Source organism: Colletotrichum abscissum (genome assembly GCF_030869225.1).
Source record: "Colletotrichum abscissum strain IMI 504890 chromosome Unknown Scaffold_77.1, whole genome shotgun sequence".
Classification (NCBI taxonomy): Eukaryota; Fungi; Ascomycota; class Sordariomycetes; order Glomerellales; family Glomerellaceae; genus Colletotrichum; species Colletotrichum abscissum.
Window position 1 is genome coordinate 96422 of NW_026850522.1, and position 21466 is coordinate 117887.

General features: G+C 52.1%; 6 protein-coding genes across 6 annotated transcripts; 4 read left to right on the forward strand and 2 right to left on the reverse strand.

Annotated features, from left to right (window-relative positions):
* Positions 1–1441: 1441 nt before the first annotated feature.
* On the forward strand, positions 1442–2704 carry CABS01_15956 (globin; the record flags this gene model as incomplete). Its single annotated transcript, XM_060549288.1, has 1 exon — positions 1442–2704. The coding sequence occupies one exon, from the start codon at positions 1442–1444 to the stop codon at positions 2702–2704; it is 1263 nt and encodes a 420-aa protein (XP_060390822.1).
* A 1386-nt stretch (positions 2705–4090) lies between these two features.
* CABS01_15957 (uncharacterized protein) lies at positions 4091–11433 on the reverse strand (the record flags this gene model as incomplete). The annotated part of the gene is made up of 3 exons (XM_060549289.1): positions 4091–11093; positions 11153–11228; positions 11364–11433. 3 exons carry the CDS (start codon positions 11431–11433, stop codon positions 4091–4093), a joined length of 7149 nt encoding a protein of 2382 aa, XP_060390823.1.
* A 1500-nt stretch (positions 11434–12933) lies between these two features.
* CABS01_15958 (uncharacterized protein) lies at positions 12934–13488 on the forward strand (the record flags this gene model as incomplete). Its single annotated transcript, XM_060549290.1, has 1 exon — positions 12934–13488. One exon carries the CDS (start codon positions 12934–12936, stop codon positions 13486–13488), a length of 555 nt encoding a protein of 184 aa, XP_060390824.1.
* Positions 13489–15808: 2320 nt separating this feature from the next.
* Positions 15809–16246, forward strand: CABS01_15959 (uncharacterized protein; the record flags this gene model as incomplete). The annotated part of the gene is made up of 1 exon (XM_060549291.1): positions 15809–16246. One exon carries the CDS (start codon positions 15809–15811, stop codon positions 16244–16246), a length of 438 nt encoding a protein of 145 aa, XP_060390825.1.
* A 3480-nt stretch (positions 16247–19726) lies between these two features.
* On the forward strand, positions 19727–20685 carry CABS01_15960 (uncharacterized protein; the record flags this gene model as incomplete). The annotated part of the gene is made up of 2 exons (XM_060549292.1): positions 19727–19835; positions 19901–20685. 2 exons carry the CDS (start codon positions 19727–19729, stop codon positions 20683–20685), a joined length of 894 nt encoding a protein of 297 aa, XP_060390826.1.
* A 601-nt stretch (positions 20686–21286) lies between these two features.
* On the reverse strand, positions 21287–21466 carry CABS01_15961 (uncharacterized protein; the record flags this gene model as incomplete). Its single annotated transcript, XM_060549293.1, has 1 exon — positions 21287–21466. A coding segment is annotated over one exon (180 nt), but the record flags the coding sequence as incomplete, so codon positions are not given.

The window sequence follows — 21466 nt, forward strand, 5'->3', positions numbered from 1 at the left end:
AAGAAGCAAAGCCTTGCATGGCATCAAAGTACTTCCAAGGATCAATATTGAGACCATTGGGCGAAGCCCCGTGGACCCTCAATTAGGCATTCCGGAAACCGCAAATCTCATCATACGAGTTTGCAATTGCAACTCGGCAATTCCTTGCTGTGGCGTGTTCTCTACTCCACTGTACATCGCGTGTCGCTGACGTCTGTTAGGAACAAGGGACGAGCTAGAGGACTGCAAACTCAGAGTCACCTCCAACCGCCGCCTCCATCGCAGCCTGGGGGGTTCTGTCCGCATGCTCAGGTTTCCCGTCTGCCTTGCTCCAGCCTCTGTGAAGAGAAGGATCCGGGCTATTCCGTGCGCCCGGTTACATCTGACAGACTGGGTAATAAGCCAGCGTACCTGTCTCCGCGAGATCCTCAATCACCACTCTGCAAAGCTACGGAGTACTGCTTGAGACCTTCAGTTTGTTTCCCTCGAGGCAGCTCGGACTGCATGCAGCAAAAGTTGCGCGGAATATCTACCACAAACCCGCCTCTTAGCGTACTTCTAGAAGACCCCCGGAGCTCCTCGTTACTTCGGTTTGCTCGGCAGCTCACGGGCGGTGTCCCACTGGAGAGGCTTCGAGTCACCCTCAGGGTCCAGTTGATACCCCTACCGGTGTCTCCCTAGTGCCTGTGAGATCCTGGTATCCCTGATTTCCCGGTCTTGTACCACCCGGCGATGGACAGGGCTGACTTTGAACCGCTCCTCGGTTCATCGCGAACGACTAGCTACCATTGGCGCTGTTCCTTGGATTAACCATTAACGGCGCCCAGTGTCTTCCTCTATGGGCCCCCCACCCTTGAATCCATGCATCTATGGCCCATGAGAGCCGTGTTCAAATGAGGAACCAGCTTTCTTTTTACACTACGGCATACAAATCATACGATGTCTATCCGTCGAGACGGGCGGTGCCTGATTCGAAGCATGCAGACCGCGAAGACTCGAGCGCACGCGATGATGGAGCACGACGAGGGGGAGGGGTGAGACAGGATTGAGCTTTGTGTCTATCGGAGTGGTTCTACGGGGTACACGAAGGCATCTTGGGCTGGAGTTGAAAGCTTCTATATCTTTCCTCCGAGGCCCGAACCCGGCGGCGAGAAAGACGTCTGCATTTGTGTTCCCAAACCTTTGGATCCGGCTCTCCTTCTATCACGCAGACGTTTACCCACTTCTCCGTAGCGTTTGTGCATTTCTGTTGATACCCCCTTTAACATTTATCCCCGTTCCGGTCTGCCCCTAGATATCCATCCTTGACCCTGTATCTGGGTACGAGAAGTATCTACTTGAGAACCGTGAGGTTTCCCATTTTTGGCTACCAAGTTACTATCTGCCATCAGTCAAGGGCTACAGAACAGTATTCTCAATCCGAAGCTAAACAGCAAATTCTCTGTGCAGAACCATCACAACCATGGCTTTGACATACAAGCAATCACAGCTCGTCAGGGGTACGATCCCGGCTCTGCGTGAGCATGGCGAGACCATCACGACCATATTTTATGCCAACATGCTGCGGGCTCATCCTGAGCTTCATGACCACTTCAACAAGGTCAACCAGGCCAACGGCCGCCAGCCCCGTGCCTTGACCGGCGTCATCCTTTCCTTCGCCGCAAACCTCAACCACATCAGCGAGCTCATCCCCAAGCTGGAGCGCATGTGCAACAAGCACTGCTCCCTTGGAATTCTACCGGAACACTATGACATCGTGGGAAAGTACCTCATCCAAGCCTTTGGACAGGTTCTGGGTCCTGCCATGACCCCAGAGATCCGCGAAGCCTGGACAAAGGCCTACTGGATCCTCGCAAAGATGCTCATCGGCCGCGAGGCCCAAATGTATCGCGAGTTCGATGATGACAAGTGGAAGGGATGGCGCAAGTTCCGCATCGAAAGAAAGGTTGCCGAAACGGACGACATCTTCTCCTTCTACATGGTGCCTGTCGACGGCAAACGGCTACCTGACTTCTACCCAGGTCAATACACCTCGATCCGCGTCACAATCCCCGAGCTCGGCCACTATCAGTCACGACAATACTCGCTCAGTGACTCACCACGACCGGATTACTACCGCATTACCGTCAAGCGTGACCAGGGCGTCAAGGTCGGCAAGGGAGCCGCCACCTTTAACCTCAACCCTGGTGTCTTTTCCAATCATCTCATCGATGAGAAGAGACCGGGCGACATTGTCGAGCTGACGCATCCTACTGGCGACTTCTTCTTTGACACCCACGCCGCCGGCACTCTGCCCGTCGTTCTCATCTCCGCCGGCGTCGGCGTCACGCCTCTCATGTCCATCTGCAACACCATCATCGAACGCCAGGCTATCCGCCCTATCTCATGGATTCACTGCTCGGCCCGGGCAGCTCCCTTTGAGGAGCATATCCGCAAGATCGCTTACAGCCGCGCCAACTTCATCACCAAGTTCTTTCGCTCCCAGATCGCCGATGTCGAAGATGACGACTCCCTCTCCTCCTCTAGCGACTTTGGCCTCCGCATGGACCTTGCACGGATAGCGCCCGAAGAGCTCTACCTCAGTCATGGTGGTGCAGAGTACTACATCTGCGGTCCTGAAATCTTCATGGTTGAGATGTCACAATTCCTCATTAATCAGGGTGTCGATCCCAACAGGGTCAAGTTCGAGCGGTTTACTACGGGCGATTTGGAGTTCAAAAAATGAGGTCACCACATGCTACTACTAACGTCTTGACCTTGTTGCTTTTACGGAGAATGAAAAGGGTTCTGAGGGCTGGTTCAGGGAACGGATGAGACGGAGTTTCGTGAAAGTGGTCTACCTTATCTGGGAAATGGGTACAAAAACAAGTACAGCAACTACACGAACGGTAACGGTTATGCCTTTCTACTTACTTATTGAAAGATGCAAGAGCAGAAAACGAATGGTATTTTATGGCTCGGGGGGTTCAGAGTGTACGTGTGTCTCAACTGCTATCAAGAGCGTAATACTACAACTCATAGCCTCACATGGCGCTTTGGTTGAGACCGGTCCAGAGATTTCATGTTTTCAGATTTGGCACGTCCTGCAAACTCGACAATGATGATCGAGCCGATTCAATACCTCGATTCCCGATGTCAAATTGTACGCCAGCTTCACTGCCGTTGTACAACATCGCTGGTTCAACGCCGGGTTGACAATGACTGATTTCCCTCCATCATACGAGAAAACTGGACTGGACGCAGTAAAATGCAACCGCCTGACTCGCCACTATGTATCTTGCTCCTCTGAACCCCTCACAGAGGGTCCGACCCCCCAGAACTCCCTATGGAGTTCCTCAACTGGGGTCTGGAGAGAATCGCTGGGGTTCTGGAGTGGACAACCTGTGTCTTACTCGCATCCATATCCAATAACCCACGGGGAAATGTCAGTTGGTTCATTCGTAAGAGCTCAGGAGAAGAGAGCCACAATATCACCACCTCGCTAGATGTTCGCAGCCAAAGTCGCACACAGCACTCCGGGATGCGGACAATGTGCCGATGGAAATCTTAGTATTCTGATGTTATCTTCGCCAACACCCATTAATCATATTCTTGTCGGCCATCTGGTCGGTGTTCCCGAAAGATAACAGATAATTAATATGTCTCGATGAGAAAGCCCTTCAGGGCCACCTCCACTGGTAATAATGAAAAACGCTGCTAGCGCTAAGAACAGCCGAAGTTCCTCTATTCTCTTCGGTCCACCTATATTATAGATAGCGTGGGTCAGATCCAACGGTCAGTCGCCTAGGTCACTCACGCAGAAGAATCTAAGAGATTTCGGACTCCGTAGAGATCAATGATTCAAATGAAACTCCCAAGGCGTTACCTACTATTCATAATCTACAATTTATTAATAATGTATATATTTTAACGGTTTTGTTATAGTACGACCTGGTGCGAATGGAAGGATTATATAGATATAATAAGTATAAGTATTTTCCTCTCATTATAAAAAAATATAAATAGTTGAATACAACTATAAGACTAAACAAAATGAATGCTAAGACAAATTGTTTGTAAATTACTAAAGGAGAGTCTTGCGTCATCAACGCTTCAAGCTAGTTTCTTAAGCTTACGAAAATATAAGGACCACGCTGCCTCCAGTGGTTGTTGCGATGTTTTGTAAAGATCCGACGACGCTACTAGCCACATAACTTGATCCACCCCCTGCGCCACCACCCGAAGTGCTAGAACTTCCTGTGGGATTCCAGGCAACTGAAGGTGCGCTACCGCCCCCGGTATAGCCACCACCGCCACCTCCGGAAGCTCCATTGGCGGTATTGGCAACTGGGTTGTTCAATGTGTTGAGTACACCGTTTCCGCCGTTTGAACCATTGCCTGGATTACCGCTGACGATACTAGTGACGGATCCTGAAGCGCTTCCGGCGGGGCCTGGACTGCCGATTGTGCCAGGATTGCCGCCACCCGAGGTAGCTGCAGTACCGTCACTTGCAGTTACAATCCAAGTATTTCCCTGAGCTCCAGCATTACCAGGACCGTTCCGTGAACTGTACGACAAAGATCCGGCTACAATTACGGAACCAGCACCGCCTCCTCCACCAGCAACTGCGATCAGATCGCCAGCAAGACGGATGGCCGACGCTCCGCCCCCTCCACCAGCCAAAGCGCTAGCGGTTCCGCCGTTGCCGTAGGCGCTGGTACCAGCGACACCATCGCCGCCAGCGCCACCTGCGATCCCTGATATGATTTGACCAGCAACAACTGGGAGAGACCCAGATATAGACGCTCCGTACCCCGCGGGGTACGCATCGGTAACTCCGCCTCCAGCACCACCAACGACGGCAAAACGTAAATTCGTAGCGCACGAGGGAACTGCAATAGATGTGCTAGTGCCAGTGGCACCAGTCGCTTGGAGAGTGTACGAAGAACTGGTGACAGTACACGATGTGGTCGAAGTCGACGTGGTACTAGTAGACGAGATAGACGGTGTCACAATGGACAGGACGGTCGTTGTTCCGGCAGGGTTGGTCTGGGGCAGGGTTGTCACGCCCGCCTGTGTTCCGGTTGAGACGACTGTAGTGATGAAGCCTGTGACCGGCGTTGCGGAAGCGGAAGTGGTTGAAGGGTTGTTGTTGGCTACACAATTCGTATCCTCTGGGTACAGGTAAAAGGGGAAACTCGTCGTGTTCTGACCTCCCGGGGGTTGGAACAAGATCGTCATAATAGACTCCTGCCTGATCTGCCCGTACACTGCCCGATAAGGATATAGCAATCCTGCTGTCAGAATACGGGCCGAGCATGTATAGCCGCCTCCATAGTTTGCAGCAAGGGCAAGGCTACCACTGTCTCCAGCATTCCCGCAGGAAAACGCCTCACCATTGCCAAGGAAAAGGCTCACCGCATCATCTCCAAGCGTACAGATGCGCCATGAACCAGAGAGAGGTGGCTCGAAGTATCCAGTCCATGTCGCCGTGAAATTGTTGGCGTCAACCCTAAGACCGGCAACCTGTCGGGTGGATCCAGCAGCGTATCCAAAGTTTCCGGTGTTGAAGTATGACATGGAGAGATTGGTCGTTGTTGATTGCCCGAGTGGAGTGATGCCTGTAAGATTGGGTACTGTCCGGTTGTCGGGAGCACCGTACCCACTGATGAAAGGATTAGGGTACGTTCTGACTGTGAGACCTGTTCCAGCGCCAGAACTACACAAGGGAGTGCAGGCAGCTGGCGCAGTGGTTGCTGATGTGCTGGTAGTGCTAGTTGTGGAGGGTGGAACAAAAGTAATGATACTAGTTGTGCCGCCTAATCCAGTTGGCGTGATTGTAATCAGTCCAGTCTGCGTGCCGGTCGAAACAACAGTCGTGAGGAACCCAGTGATCGTTGTCGAGGAAGATGTTGTAGAAGATGTTGAAGTAGTCGTGGACAAAACGTCTGGGTCAGCTGCATAAACACATCGCGCCCCGTCATTGAGACTGGAAACGGGACCAGCCGTAATGAGTCTGGGCTGGCCTGAGTTGATGTTGATTTCGTAGATATTCCCGCTTCTATTATCGGAGGCATAGAACTTGCTATTGCTCGAGGCGTATAGAGCTCCGAATAGTTCGTTGCCATTGATTGCCGCGTAAGTTCGCACAGTAGTCCAAGTATGATCCGTCAGGCTCCATCTAATCAAAGCGGACCGCCCATTGGTATCGGGTGTAGCTGTGGTGAGGCTGTATAAGTAATCCCCACCACCAGGCACAAAGACCCAGTCGGCGATGGCTTCATCGGTTGTTGGTAATGTGCTTGTTCCGGAAGCAATTTCTTGACCGAACGTCGACGAAGCTGGGTTCATATCAATTTGCACCCATTGCTCGCCATTCGAACTGGCCCAATAGCGACCCAAGATGTCAATATCTCCAGCGTTGTAATAAATATTAGATGAAAGAGGCGGTCCGACAAGCGTTGTTCGGCCATTAGATGCGATGCGAATGATGCGATTGACACCATTCACTGGTGTAATTCCGTAAATGAAATTGTCTAGAATGTTATAACCAATGGCGTTTATCTGGCCTCCAGGCCCAATGTTAGCAGCAACTGTCCGTTCGACGCCAGTCGTGAGATTCAGTCGGTAGAGGGTGGTATTCTGGATCAGATATCCACCAGCATCGCAGCTGTAGGTCGGTCCAGGGGTAGTCGTCGTCGAAGTCGAGCTGCTACTAGTAGTGCTACTAGGAGTTACAAAGGTGATGACGCTTGTTGTGCCGCCTAATCCAGTTGGCGTAATTGTAGTCAATCCAGTTTGCGTGGCGGTCGAAATAACTGTTGTAAGGAAGCCAGTGATCGGGGGCACGAAGGTGATGACGCTTGTGGTTCCTGCTGGATCTGTGGGTATGATGGTTGTGACGCCTGTCTGCGTGTCAGTTGACGTAAGAGTGATAAGTCCGCCAGTGACCGGAGGCACAAAAGTGACGACGGTAGTCGTGCCGGTCGGGTTGGTTTGAGGCAGAGTTGTCACACCGGTCTGGGTGCCCGTTGATACGACTGTTGTGACGAAGCCGGTGGGAGTCTGGACAAAAGTGACGACGGTTGAAGGGCCACCGCTGGGGCCAGGAGGGATGGTTGTCAGACCGGTGGTTGACGCTGTTGACGTGACAGTAACCGGCGTAAGAGGAGTGGAGGAAGTGACAAAAGTCACGACAGTTGAAGGGCCACCGCTGGGACCAGGAGGAAGAGTGGTCAAGCCAGTGGTAGATGCCGTTGACGTAACTGTGACTGGCGTAAGGGGAGCGCTGGGCGTGACGAATGTGATGACGCTCGTAGTACCGGCCGGGTCTGTTGGGATTATGGTGGTAAGGCCTGTCTGCGAGCCCGTCGATGTGACCGTTGTCAAGCCACCGGTGGGAGATGGGACAAATGTGACTACGGTAGACGGACCGCCACTGGGGCCGGGAGGAAGGGTGGTCAGGCCAGTACCGGTGCCAGTTGAAGTCACAGTGACGGGCGTAAGAGGTGCAGAGGGCGTGACAAATGTGATAATACTCGTAGTGCCGGCTGGATCCGTCGGGACGATAGTGGTGAGTCCCGTCTGGCTGGCCGTGGATGTGAGAGTGATCAAGAAGCCAGTAATACGCGGGACGAATGTGACCACAGTGGACGGGCCACCACTTGGCCCAGGAGGTAGAGTTGTCAAGCCTGTAGTCGACCCCGTCGATGTAACGGTCACAGGAGAAAGAGGACTCGCTGGAGGTGTCACATAGGTCACAACCGTCGAGGGACCGCCGCTTGGCCCAGGAGGCAGAGTTGTCAGACCAGTAGTTGAGGCTGTTGATGTAACCGTCACAGGTGGGAGAGGACTTGCAGAGGGGGTGACAAAAGTGACGACAGTCGAAGGACCACCGCTGGGACCAGGTGGCAGGGTAGTCAAGCCGGTGGTCGATGCCGTTGATGTGACGGTGACCGGTGGAATGGGGCTGGCTGTGGAGGTCGCAAATGTAACGACAGTGGGAGGACCTCCACTTGGACCTGGAGGAATCGTGGTGAGACCCGTTGTACTGCCCGTAGACGTGACAGTTACCGGGGCTGGCAGGGTGACGAATGTGATTACGCTGGTAGTGCCGCCAACTGGATCAGTGGGGATAATCGTCGTAAGCCCAGTTGTGGTTCCGGTAGAGGTGAGTGTAACCAGGAACCCCCTGGGAACAAATGTAATAACTGTAGCTGGGCCCCCAGGACCTCCAGGAACCGTGGTGACACCTGTAGTCGTGCCAGTAGAGGTTATCGTAACGGGGGGCGGGCTGGTTACGATTGTAACTACGGTAGTCGGGTCTCCAGATCTTCCAGGCGTCAAGGTCGTGAGACCAGTCGTTGAACCAGTTGAAGTAACCGTGACGTAGGGAGGACCAGTAACGAAAGTGACGACTGTAGTAGGGTCTCCAGGGCTTCCGGGAGTCAGCGTGGTCAGACCAGTCGTTGAGCCTGTCGAGGTGACTGTCACAGGAGGAGGGCCAGTCGCAATAGTCACTACCGTAGTAGGATCTCCAGGTCTTCCAGGAGTCAAGGTGGTAAGACCAGTCGTCGAGCCTGTTGAAGTGATCGTGACGTAAGGAGGACCAGTAACAAAAGTGACGACTGTAGTAGGGTCTCCAGGCCTTCCGGGTGTGAGAGTAGTTAAACCAGTGGTAGAGGCTGTCGAGGTGACTGTCACAGGAGGAGGGCCAGTCGCAATAGTCACTACCGTAGTAGGATCTCCAGGTCTTCCAGGCGTCAGGGTCGTGAGACCAGTCTGCGATCCCGTCGAGGTAACTGTAGTCAGTCCCCCAGCAGGAGGCGTAACAAAAGTTACAACAGTGGTAGGATCACCAGGGCGCCCGGGTGTCTGAGTAGTGAGGCCGGTGGCTGATCTTGTAGAAGTAACCGTGACGATACTGCCGAGAGGAGAGGGAACAATAGTCACGACCGTCGTCGGATCTCCAGGCCGTCCGGGCGTCAGAGTGGTCAACCCAGTTGTCGAGCCTGTGGAGGTGACAGTGGTTAATCCGCCGGCGGGAGGCGTCACAAAGGTCACGACCGTGGTTGAATCTCCAGGTCGTCCGGGAGTCTGAGTAACTAGACCAGTGGTTGAGCCTGTGGAAGTGACTGTGACAAGGCCGCCAGCTGGGGGCGTAACGAAGGTCAAGATGGTGGTAGGATCTCCAGGCCTTCCAGGAGTCAGGGTAGTCAGCCCAGTCGTCGAGCCTGTGGATGTGACAGTGGTTAGCCCACCGGCAGGAGGCGTCACAATGGTCACGACCGTAGTTGGATCACCGGGTCGCCCGGGTGTCTGGGTAACGAGGCCAGTAGTCGACCCTGTAGAGGTGACCGTGACGATGCCGCCAGTGGGACTTGGAATGAAAGTAACAACCGTAGTTGGATCGCCGGGTCGACCGGGTGTTAGAGTCGTCAGGCCAGTCCGAGTGCCAGTAGATGTGACAGTCGTTACTCCGCCCGACGAAGGTGGCACGATAGTAATGACTGTTGTAGGATCGCCGGGACGACCGGGCGTTAGTGTTAAAAGACCAGTCTGGCCGGGTTGAGTTCCTGTTGAGGTTGAGGTGACGAACCCGCCGGTAGGAGGGGGAACAATGGTCACAATCGTGGTCGGATCGCCGGGGCGGCTAGGCGTCTGAGTGAGAAGACCAGTTTGCCCAGGTTGGGTTCCCGTTGAAGTAATCGTGACAAGTCCACCGGTAGGAGGGGGAACAATCGTGATGACTGTCGTTGGGTCGCCAGGGCGGCCAGGCGTCTGGGTGAGAAGACCAGTTTGCCCAGGTTGGGTTCCTGTTGAAGTAATCGTGACAAGTCCACCGGTAGGAGGGGGAACAATCGTGATGACTGTCGTTGGGTCGCCAGGGCGGCCAGGCGTCTGAGTGAGAAGACCAGTTTGTCCAGGCTGGGTTCCTGTTGAAGTAATGGTAACTAGCCCGCCGCTAGGTGGCGGCACAATGGTAACGACCGTTGTAGGATCTCCAGGCTTGCCGGGCGTTAGAGTCAGTAATCCGGTCTGACCTGGGCGAGTGCCTGTAGACGTAGATGTTACTAATCCTCCCGTGGGAGGAGGTACGATAGTAACGATTGTAGTTGGATCTCCAGGCTTGCCAGGCGTTAGAGTCAGCAATCCGGTTTGACCTGGCTGGGTTCCAGTCGACGTAGATGTTACTAGTCCGCCTGACGGAGGAGGTACGATAGTGACAACCGTGGTAGGATCGCCGGGCTTTCCAGGGGTGAGGGTAAGTAGTCCCGTCTGTCCAGGTTGAGTGCCAGTAGATGTAGAAGTAACTAATCCTCCTGACGGAGGAGGTACAATTGTGACAATTGTAGTTGGATCTCCAGGTTTTCCAGGGGTGAGGGTAAGTAGTCCCGTCTGTCCAGGTTGAGTGCCAGTAGATGTAGAAGTAACTAATCCTCCTGACGGAGGAGGCACAATTGTGACAATTGTAGTTGGATCTCCGGGCTTGCCAGGGGTAAGGGTAATCAACCCGGTCTGGCCAGGTTGAGTCCCTGTTGACGTAGAAGTTACCCGCCCACCAGGTGGAACAATCGTGACGATGGTAGTCGGATCGCCGGGCTTTCCAGGGGTAAGGGTAATCAACCCAGTCTGGCCGGGTTGAGTCCCTGTCGACGTGCTGGTTATCAGACCTCTAGTAGCGGAGGGGAGACAAACAATCTGAGTGCCAGTGCGGTCAGATCCCGATGGAGGCACCGTCAAAGTTGTCAATGCTGTGCCGGATCCAGGAACTGTTATTGTTGTGCAGGGACCGTTGAAAGGGGCATCTCCGTTGTTGGGTGTGGGCTTGAGGATGAGCTCAGTGCCTGTCTGATCACTTCCAGTAGGGGGAATCGTCAACGTCGTCATAGTCGAGCCCGCATAGGGAGCGGTGACCGTCGTCAGGCTTCCTGTGAATGGAGATTTGCCGCCGGCGGTTGGATTACCTGAGCCCGGCAACCACGGCATATTCGACTCAAGGGGCGAGCAGATGTACTTGATTCCTGTAGTTTGTCCATTTTGAGGGGGAATGACAATAGTAGAAGGCTCTGATCCGGGAGGCAGTGCTGCCGTGACCGTGACGCAAGGACCTGTGTAGGGCGATTGGGTATTGCTGAAACGTTCGCATGATTTGTCAGAAACATCTCAACTGGTCCAAAGCTGGTTACTTACACAGGAGAAAGGTAGGTGACCGTAGTCGTAGCCAAGAAGTCGGAAGTCACCAAGGTAGGAGCGTTGGTGACTTTGACTGTAGTGCCCATAACAGTGAATATAGTATTCAGAGAAACTGAAGTGCTGAGATGGAGCGGAATGCAATGAACAATCTCTATGGGCTGAACGGCCGTAGGACTCGCACCAGGCCCAGTGGTTGGACAGTCCGTACTTGCTAAGCCCGGCCATGGGAGAAGAGCCATGAAGCTCATGGCAGTAGCAAGGGCAGAAATTCGTTTCATGTTGATCGACACCTGTTATGAGGCGCTCGATGCATGTAACGATGGCTGGGTACAGAGGTAGATCTTTTAAGAAACTTTGAAAGAAAAATGGATGAGATGGTTATTAGCTGAGTTGAGCACCAGGACTTGAGAAATCAAAGGTTCTTATAATGCACTTTTATTCAACTTCAAGATGCTGAAAGACGCGACATTCTTGTCAGAACACATCTAGGAGCAAACGAACCTTCGTCGACTTTCTCACCCGAGCTGAGTGAAAGTCTGTGGTTTCCGTTTCTAACCTCAACGAGACCCGGATTCTATCCAGAAACAGCTCAACCCTTGACGGCTGAGCTGGAAACAGGTAGCATCATCAGTACCACTGACAGAGGTATCCCGGGAAGCCGGGACGATTGCTAATATTCACTCCATTCGACCTCGTATCGTTTTCATACAGGGCTTTACTAGGGCGAGCTCTAGCGACCGCTTCACGATGACGAGAAGATAGACTACAGCTCATTGCGTCCAGCAGGACCCTAAGCGTAGCTGTGCTTCAACTATGGCAAGCGGAGGTAGCGGAGAAAAAGGACAAAACGAAAGGTCTTTGCTAGACGCGGAACCGAAATCTAGCTTATCAATAAGGAAGTACATGTAGTCTTGCTAGGTATGAGTTGCTGAGCTTTCGGAGATCGCATGCCGTTTGCTGCCTATTTGTGGCGAGATAGAGACTTATTTGGGTAGTCTGCCAAAATCTCTAAATTGCAGTGCGTGGTGGTTCTGCTTGCGGACATCCTTGTCCAGCTGAGTATGAAGCTATTGCCACAACTTAAACCTCAGAGACGGAACCCCAGCGTTGGATGGCAGCTGCTTCGAGCTTACGTCCAGACAAACTTTGCCCATAGTTCAGACGAGCGGCCCTAGATTCTCGTCGCCCACATTGCGATATTCGGCAACGGATCCTGTAGGTTGAGCTTGCTTCCTGCAAACATCGAAACTCATATGGTAGAGTCATTGTGCTGTGGGGCTCGTGATCTTCCAGTATATTGCCCTATCCTGAGTGGAACTGACTTGGCCATTATCCAGAACCAGACATTTGCCAGAGGAGTTCGGAAAGGGAAGCAAGTACAAGTCCTCAAGGCGGACGGACTACCAGTCAAAAGATCGCAAACTCCACCGGGTAGGCTGTTTTGACACCTGAACGCTATCTGCATGCAGTATGGCCTCACATAATCAACACACTAGCTGGAAATGGGCAAAAAGAAGAAGCAAAACCCCCTCGTCGACGAAGTGATGCTGATTTCCTCGGATTCACTTTAGGCACACTCTTTCTCTAGTCAGGTAAGTCAAGCATTGTGTGCACTGGAAAGGCATGATGGCACTTGCGCTACCTACGGATCGGATATCGCAGTTGGCCATAGGGATATATAAAAGCTCATTTCCGGAAAGACAAGGCTGTTGAATCAAGAATTTTGGCAGCCACTCGTACATCATTCAGCTCAGGCAGTATTGATCATCATCATCGATATGAAGTCTTACATCGTTCTACGTCTTATTCCCCTTGCACTTGCTGCGCCCCCTGTTGTCGATCCATTCCTTGAGGTGTGCGGAGTGTCCGTCACACTCTCGACGGTCACCAACACTCTCTTACTACCGCCGCAGACAATCTCTCTCTGCGAGAACTCAAACTGCGCCATTCCCCCAATCACAGCTGGGGAAGGGTTTTCTCCTGCATCGACGCAGCACTATGAGGTGCCAAATACTCAGCTTCCGCAGGAAACCGTCAGTCAGGTCCCTGGAGGCAGCAGTCCCGCTGGCCAGCCTGCTGCCACCCAGCCTGGTGGCAGTCTCCCGTCGGCGCAGCCTCCAGCTACCAACGCCCCCGGAGGGCTTTCATCTGCTGCCAATCCTGCCGGAGGCTCCGGCGGCAATGCGCCTGCTGCCACTGCCTCGAGCTCTGGCAAGACTCCTGCCGTAACTACATCGTCTGCGTCTCGATCATTTGGCGCTCAGTGGGATGAACTTTTGGTCATAGGGGTCATTGGCTGCGTGGTTCTGGCGTCCCTTGGACTTGGGTTGTAACGTAATTACGTTCTTCTGAGTCCTTCTGGAAGACAGGGATTCGGTTCTAGGAATGACGGTGGAATGACCTGATATGTCTTGTGTTGCACCTGCGCTTGTAACTTCTGATGCCGACTCTTAATTGGGTGGAACGAGCCGGAGACCTTGCACTAAGTATTCTGATTTCAAGCCAGGCGCCTCTTGATGGATGGGTAGTGCCCCATAGGAAGGGGGAACCGAGAACATGCCTCGGCAATACACAGAGGGACTCAATAGACAATGCCCAAGTGGTTTTACCTTTGGATTTCTTCCGTGGGAAATCATCAAGTCGGCACGAAATGTCTCTGATTCGTCACATGCCGTAGACGACTCTCGGAATTTACTGTGTAACATTAATCATGATGCATGTCCCTTGGTCATCTGACGGCTGACAGTTGAGACACGATCTAGAAAGAAGACCGTTGAGTCGATATTGCCGCTGGAAGAGGTATGTAGGTACGTAGCAATATGTCTTTTGAACCCTTGCGCCGATCCTTCGGGCCTACGGGCGTTGGTGACCATGACTCCGGGCCGCGTCCGCACTAGGCCTTGTTGATCCCACCGGCTAGACAGACTGCCAGCCGTGTCTTGCTCATGTTCATACCTAATCCATCCATCCAAATCAACACCCCCTCCCCTCCCCCCACCCACCTAGTTTTGTCCACTCACGGATACGGAACTCGATTCTTTGGATCTCTTTGCTTCGCCATCCAGACCAACATGTCTTACGCATGGTATGTCGCTCTTTCTGTGTTTCATACACAAAAACGGGCAAAGTCAATCTGCCGCTCAGCTCACCGAAGCAGCGCCCCGGGATCTCGGCGAATTGAGTTGCTTCCTTCCATCGCTCCTGCGCCTAACCCGAAGCCGACTGGTATCTGAGAGACGGAGAGTCATGAACCTGGAAGGTCGTAATCTGGGCATCCACGTACTAGTCTGGATGCATGATGCAGGGCTTCCATTTTTATGAAGAAAAGAGTGCTTGCGGAGTACCCATCATCTTGGCTCTGCCTCAACTCATTCACACGACATAGGACGCTTTCTGATCAAGAGAGGTTCCAAAAGCAGGCCGATACCTGCAGGGTGATAATTATAGTGTATGTGAATGGTCGTTGCGTTGGCTCCAGACTGCTAGGAGCCCACACCAGAATGTCAGCTTTGCCCGCCGGGAGTCGGCTTGGCCATTGGGACCTCATCCGACACTCTAAACCATATGTGGAAAGCGATAAAACAGACTAAATCTTGGCTGGATTGGAAAAGGTCAAGGGCTAGAGGCTACCCAGAAAGAATCTTGTTCGTATTGGGTGCTACCTCTTATGTCACTCACCATGCCAGTGAATCCTTGAATTATCTAAAGAGCAAGACTGTCCAAGGGTGGCGATTTTCATCTTGGTGTTCTTACAACGTAACATTGTCATTCGAATTATTTTGGCAAGTACTATGACTAGTACGGATACTCCCACAGCACTCTTTCGACTTTTGCTGGCTATGATGATGACGATCATAGTCATGTCAATGATATTTGCCACAGCGCCGACCTCGGGGAAAGCCATCTCAAGATGACTGGCTCCTTCGAATTGGTCTCACGTGGCTGCGCCAGAAATCCATGAGGACAGAACGTGGACCCCATTTCCAGGCGGTCGGAATCGAATAGCAGGTCCTGAGGGCCAGAGATTCGAAGGGTTACACAAGACCCTGTGTCTGAAATCTTAACGTTGGTAATAGGGCGTGGTCTGGAACGCGACTTTCGGGGGTCTCGGAAAGTGGGTGGTCGCACTTCTCAGGGCTGTGTAAATAGCGTGATAAAGACCATAATGACAGGCTAGGGCGAAACAGGTGGGGGCCCCTGGGGAAAGCGGCCGACAAGCCATGTTTGCACACCGAGCACTCAGAGAACATGGTGATCTCGGCTGGCCCTGCCAAGTCCTGCGTCCGGATGCGGCGAAGGATGAACAGGAAGGGGTTCCCACTGAGGCTGTGAAAGGCTGACCCATTGAAACTCACCAAAGTCACATCAACAGCACCTAGCAGAACCTCCCAACGGGGGCGTCTTTTGGGATTTCAACAATGATATTCGCAGCCGAGCAGTCTTACAAAATGTGCGGGACTTGGTGAGCTCGGCTTGTACAAATAGTTAGCTGCAAGGCATTTTGAGTAGTTGTCCTTTAGTACGGCCACATGAGGAAGTATTTCGCCTGCAATAGCAGCGGATAAACCCCCGTTGCCCTGGTCGCTGACCGCGCTAGGAGCTCACAGCCATTGCCTTATTCGGACTGTTGCGGACCTACTTCAAGCTCATTCTATGAGAATAGGCCAAGCTGTGAGCTGTCTAGGTATGTCTGCCTTTGCCGTCTCGTGCCTTCGCGTTCGCGTTCGCGTTCAAGTTCGCGTCCGCGTTAGCCTTCGGCTCCCAAGGTCGACTTTCTGCCTCTATGGATCGAGAGTCTCTACCCTCATTCAAAATTTCTTTGGAATTCAGCATCTCTGTCAGAGATGCGTCCTCAATTGCCGGATGGAATTGGATCATATCAGTGAGGGAGGGAAGGCAAATCAGGTGACGCAGTGCGTGGCAGCCTGTGGCAAACCTATATGGCGAGCTTTTTGCAGCCTTGCACAGCATGGTGTTCCAGACATTATATTTCAAACGACCAGGGAAGTCTACCGGCAGTATGGAAATTCCTGTGGCTTGATGTTGAATAGGGTGTTGGCCGAGGTGTTGATATCTGACCGAACGAAGTAAGATGGATTTGCCTTTACTGCCAGCCTCCAGAGTCGAATTAGACCACAGAGGATTGAAAATAGGGCAGATGCGTCAGGCTCAAAAGAGAAGTGGCCAAACTGAATCTGTTTTCGGAACATCAGGAGTATCTAGGTATGGTAATGAGCAAGCCGTCGACTGTCTCCGGGCTGCGAGCGAGTACTAGAGGTAGGAGGAAACGACCATGGCCCCAAAAGGGTGCCATATGATCATGAAGGTCTTGGGAACATACTTGGAGTGTTGCCCTTAAGCTAACAATACGTTCCAACGCCAAGTCAAATGTCTCTATTCCCCCATGCTCCCTAACGACGGGAACACCTACTCGCGATGAGGCGGCATGTCTCTGAACTTGAGAACGACTGTGATTTGATGGAGATGATGCGAGGCGGAAGCACCGCCCCACACATCAAAGGAAAAGAAAATGAACACCCCAGCCATATAAATCTTACGACAATTGGAAACCTCCCTGTGGACCAGGCTTGTCAAACGAGCATACACCTGCATGACCCCTCTCTTTGATCCATTTTCGTTTGATTATCACTACGACAAGGAACGAATAAGGTCCATCGTCATTGCGAAATCAATACCGGCTGATACCTAGACGTGAATGCCGTCCAGCTGTTCGGAGTTCAGTGATGATCTATTGTTTGATGCTGAGGGCTCGAGATAAAATCTTAGGAGGTTCGGTGTTAAGGCTGGGAGATAGGTCTCACTAGTGACTGCGACCAGTGGCCAATCGTAATAGAGCTCTTTGCAAAATTACCGAGACTAAGAATTTAGCACTGTGGTAGTAATCTCACCGAAGCCTTAGCAAGTTAGATTGGATAATCATCACGCGTGCCTATCAATCCCGCACAGTCTGTCAGTCGATCCCCCCTCCCACCCGGGGTCAGGCTTCACCACGAATTCATACACGGATATGCGAATTCTTTTGGCTCTCCTAGTCTGGTACAGATGTCGAAGATAAGCCATGATCCTTGTGTGACCTCGATATATTACATTCCGGCATTCGTCTTTTTGAGCATTCCAGTGTACTTACGGAAATATCCTCACTGGAATTAAGCCCCAAGCGCCGATCTCAGAACATTGACACTGTCAGATGAGGATTATCCCACAGCCCTCACCACCTTAGTCCAAGCTTTAGCCATAGTGAGATCGATGGAGCCCTGGGCTAGCCAACAGGCCCGGGAGATCATGGGCATTGTCCGCAAAGGGACCTGTGTGTGCGATTCGTCTCGACCTGTTGCTATCGGAAAAAGACTACGAAAGCCTCAAAATTACGATACAGGCAAAGCCCAGCAAGAAGCCAGACGGCACAATGTCCAAGATGGCGGCGTTTGTGTTTCGGCTCTTGGACTAGATCTCTCCGCCGCTTTTGGCGATATACTAGCCATACCAAGCAAGGTACATACTTGCCTGCAGGGGTCAACCGTCGGCAAGATGCCACAGACTCAGGTACCTGGCAGTTCGTAGTTGCATGTCCACGTAACACGGGCAGGTCCCTCACAATGCGGCTGCGGAAGCGCCCGTGCTGCGATCTGCAACAGTGTTCTTCGGGGCAAGGATACGTTGAGCAGTCGTCAACCTTGGAATTGGGCCCAGATAGTGATGATGAGGCGCGGGAAGGGGGAGGGTGGTACCGCAATGATGCCAATGACAAGATTGAAGGCGTTTGTGCACATTTCTGTGGCGCAGAATCTCATCATCCATGAATTTAGTGTCTCTCGGAACGTATCTGCAAGATCGGATCTGGTGTTGGCCTAGGTAGGCAAAGAGCTATCGTTACAACCCGTCACCTTGGATAGCGAAGTTATTAGTCGGTGCGCCTCGAAATTTGAGTCAGATTTTAGTTCAACGATTGAATGTTGTCTCTGTTTGACTCCAGATTCCTAGAGTTTGACTTATATCCGTACGCTACGGAGAATTGCACTCATGATTGACTACTTTAGTGTTGATCAGGACCCCAGGTTAGCGAGACGATCGTGCCAGGTTTGATAGATACACTAAAGATATTTAAACTTTCAGGAACATCTTCAGCTTGGCCATTGTCAAATTAGGGCGATTGATCACGATGGCGGTCGCGATAGTTACGTGCGGTTGCAGCGTTAAAATGATGCCATTCCATTGCCCCCTCGGCTCATCGGCATAAAGATAGGCCATCGTGACTGTCTCTGATTGCAACGTTCATCTTCTCAATATGGTGTATTCATTTCGCATACGGCCGGCTCAAAATACTTTCGACCCTCGCGAATCTAGTTTGTTATATTGTGGGGGGAGGAAGACGAGGACTTGCATACAGCTTGGATGATATGATCATGGTCCCCGACATCCGGAAGGTGAAGCAGTCAAACGAGTACGTAGCACCTCCTTGGGTGCCAGCCAAGAGCTTGCCTCTCAGACGCCGCAAGAAAAGAGCCATTGGCGTTGCGTGCCACGGAATGCATTCTTTCCGAATTGAAGCTAAGGGATCGATCTCCCCTCAAGTTCTTAGGCTTGCCCAACCCCCTAGACGTGGCGTCTATGTCCTTTCCACACCTTTTTTGTCCATTTCCATCTAGGGCACCCCGGACCGAGTATTTGCCTAGAACTCTCGTAAAATTATAGACAGCCAGCGACATGGGATTTCAACATCGTTAAGTGATTGCCCCAAAGACCCATCTTGTCAACCCGCCGTGGCGCTCCCCTCCTCCCCCAACCCTCCTCCCCCAACCCCCGGCGGCCATCTAGCTGGAAGCACGCTATCTTAGGTGCCGTAGACAACCAGCTAAGAGAAACAAGACACGGCGTCAAGCCTTAGTGGAACAACCCAAACAACCACCGGGAATCGGACAAATCTCTCGCACTTGTCCCGCTGACATGCCGCCCATCTAGCATACAGGGCCCTTTACTATGCTACCGGGCGATGCTCTATCACGAACAGATGCAGGGATTGAGGCTAGTTCCAACTGTAAATTCAAGGCCCCATGTCAGCTCAGTTCAGCTCGACGGCAAAGTTTGCCTGATTTGCCGGATATGTAGAAGCTTGCGTTGATGCTCCAGGAGGTGGCCCCCTCATCATCAGTTTCATTCTGGGACTGACAGCAAAGTTTTTGGAAATCCCCCCACGCCCATTCCGGACACGGAAGACGGGGGAAATTGCCTACCAGATCGTGCCACCGGCAGTGTAAATGTTGATCACGATGGACAGACATCAGTCGCCTCAATATCCGATTGGATGGACTAGCAGGAGGGTGAAATACCCACAAGAGCTTGCCCACTACGGAATTCGACGCTAGACTGACAATTGAGCAGCAACTGCTTTTGAATTATGTTTTCGACAATGTAGGTGATCGTCTCTGGGTATAAGTTCTGGCAAGAAACCTTGGGCCTGATATGCCTTCTCACATCGAACCCCCTGCATTCATCAGACAAACGACCCACTGCTATTTACCCCTTCCTTCCTTGCTTTGCTGAGCGGCAATCATGTTCCACCCAAATTATCTTGGCCCACAAGACTGCCTTGTCCGAACGTCAACCTCAATGGAGGCTTGGCAAGGTCCGCCTCAGGATGCCTGCAGCACACATGTAGATGGTAATTATTAGACTTCCCGCGGTGTTGGCAGAGTTAGCTGGACGAGAAACTGACTTAGTCCGAAGGAACACTAGACTTTCGTTCATACATCTCTTCGACCAACGATAGTAGAGGTTGGGCATACGCTTTGCCGTTACCCAGCATCGATTCACCACAATGGGACCCTTCTCAAAGGGAAATGCTAGCACCGCTGCATCTCCATAACAGGAGACTTGAAGAATATGGACACGACTTCTCGAGGCCACGTGTTTTATCTATGCCCGAATACGAAACACACATCCATCACGATGGCTATGGACAACCGGAAAGGCGTCCGCAGATCATTACAGGCCTCGGGAGGCATAGGTCTGATCCACGGCTAAGCTCGGAGGCGATTTTCGACCAGCCGACAAGCAGATACTACAAACCATCCTCAGACGTCAATGTCGACAATGTCTCGCAGATGTCAGACTTGTCCCCACGGCCGCTGATGGAGTATGAGTCAAATACCGGTCGCGGTGCCGTGAACTTGTACCCAAGACCATCGCCGACTCGTCATCGACACCGATCCCACTCAGTGGCAGAAGCTCCCAGATCCCCACCTCGAGATCGTAAATATCTTTTTGTCAACCGAACCGTCAAGGATGGGAAGTTGATTTCAAGGGGAGTGCAAGCATCGGGCTCCTGGAAGACAATAGACCGGCGGAAAAAGGCAGCACGTGACGATGAAAGACGAGTTGCCAAGGCTACGACAGAGGCGATCTCGAGTTTGAGAGACCACTTGGGAAGGATGCTTGGAATGGGACTGTCATTTTCGGATTTGATGGAAGAATTAGGTCGAGAAGCACAGAAGACTCAGATATCTTCATAGCGTTTCTGTAATGACAAGATAAGCAAGGTCTCTGAAGCAACAATAGTCATGGATGATTTTCTATTTAGGACCACAGCGCGAGTTTGCAGCAATGAAGCTCGACCAAGTTTTAGTCACAAGTATTCGACTTATCAAGTTCGGGACAAAATAATTAGGTCTATCTTATAATAAACTTACGCTGCAATACCTCATCTGGCGATCTTAGTTTGAGCTTGCAAATGTTGCATCCACACGTAATGTTACGTGAACTCTGAGCCAGCTTTTTCTCCATGTTGGTTCTATATGGGCTTCGTGTACCAAGTGGTGGCTTTTTACGTGACCTTCGACTTATAAGCCTTGTCAGTCGTCAACAAAAACGTTGAACATAGCAGATAATGATGCGGCAATGGCTTCCACAAGGCAGGGAGTACTGAAGCATCAATCGAGTACTAAAGTTTTGGGAATCGGGAAAGTCTGTATCAAAGAATTCTTGATTTTCGGGCATATGTTCTGATTAGGCTCACACGTTTGAGATGAATCTAAGCTTTGCATTGGACGGCAATATTTGAGAGGCAGGTGCGGAAGCTGTGATGAAATCTTTCTCAGACGCATGCCAAGCGCTCTACAAGACCATCAGCAAGCCGGCGATAACCAGCACCCACTTGCCGGACCGGGCGGCCTGGACACTGGCCGTTGGGACTTGTACGATCGCTGCGCCTGAAGCTATACCTCTGTTCGTTGGTGAAGCTCTATTGCTGCCGTCAGAATCTTCTCCTTCTCCTCCTACCCCTCCTCCGCCTCC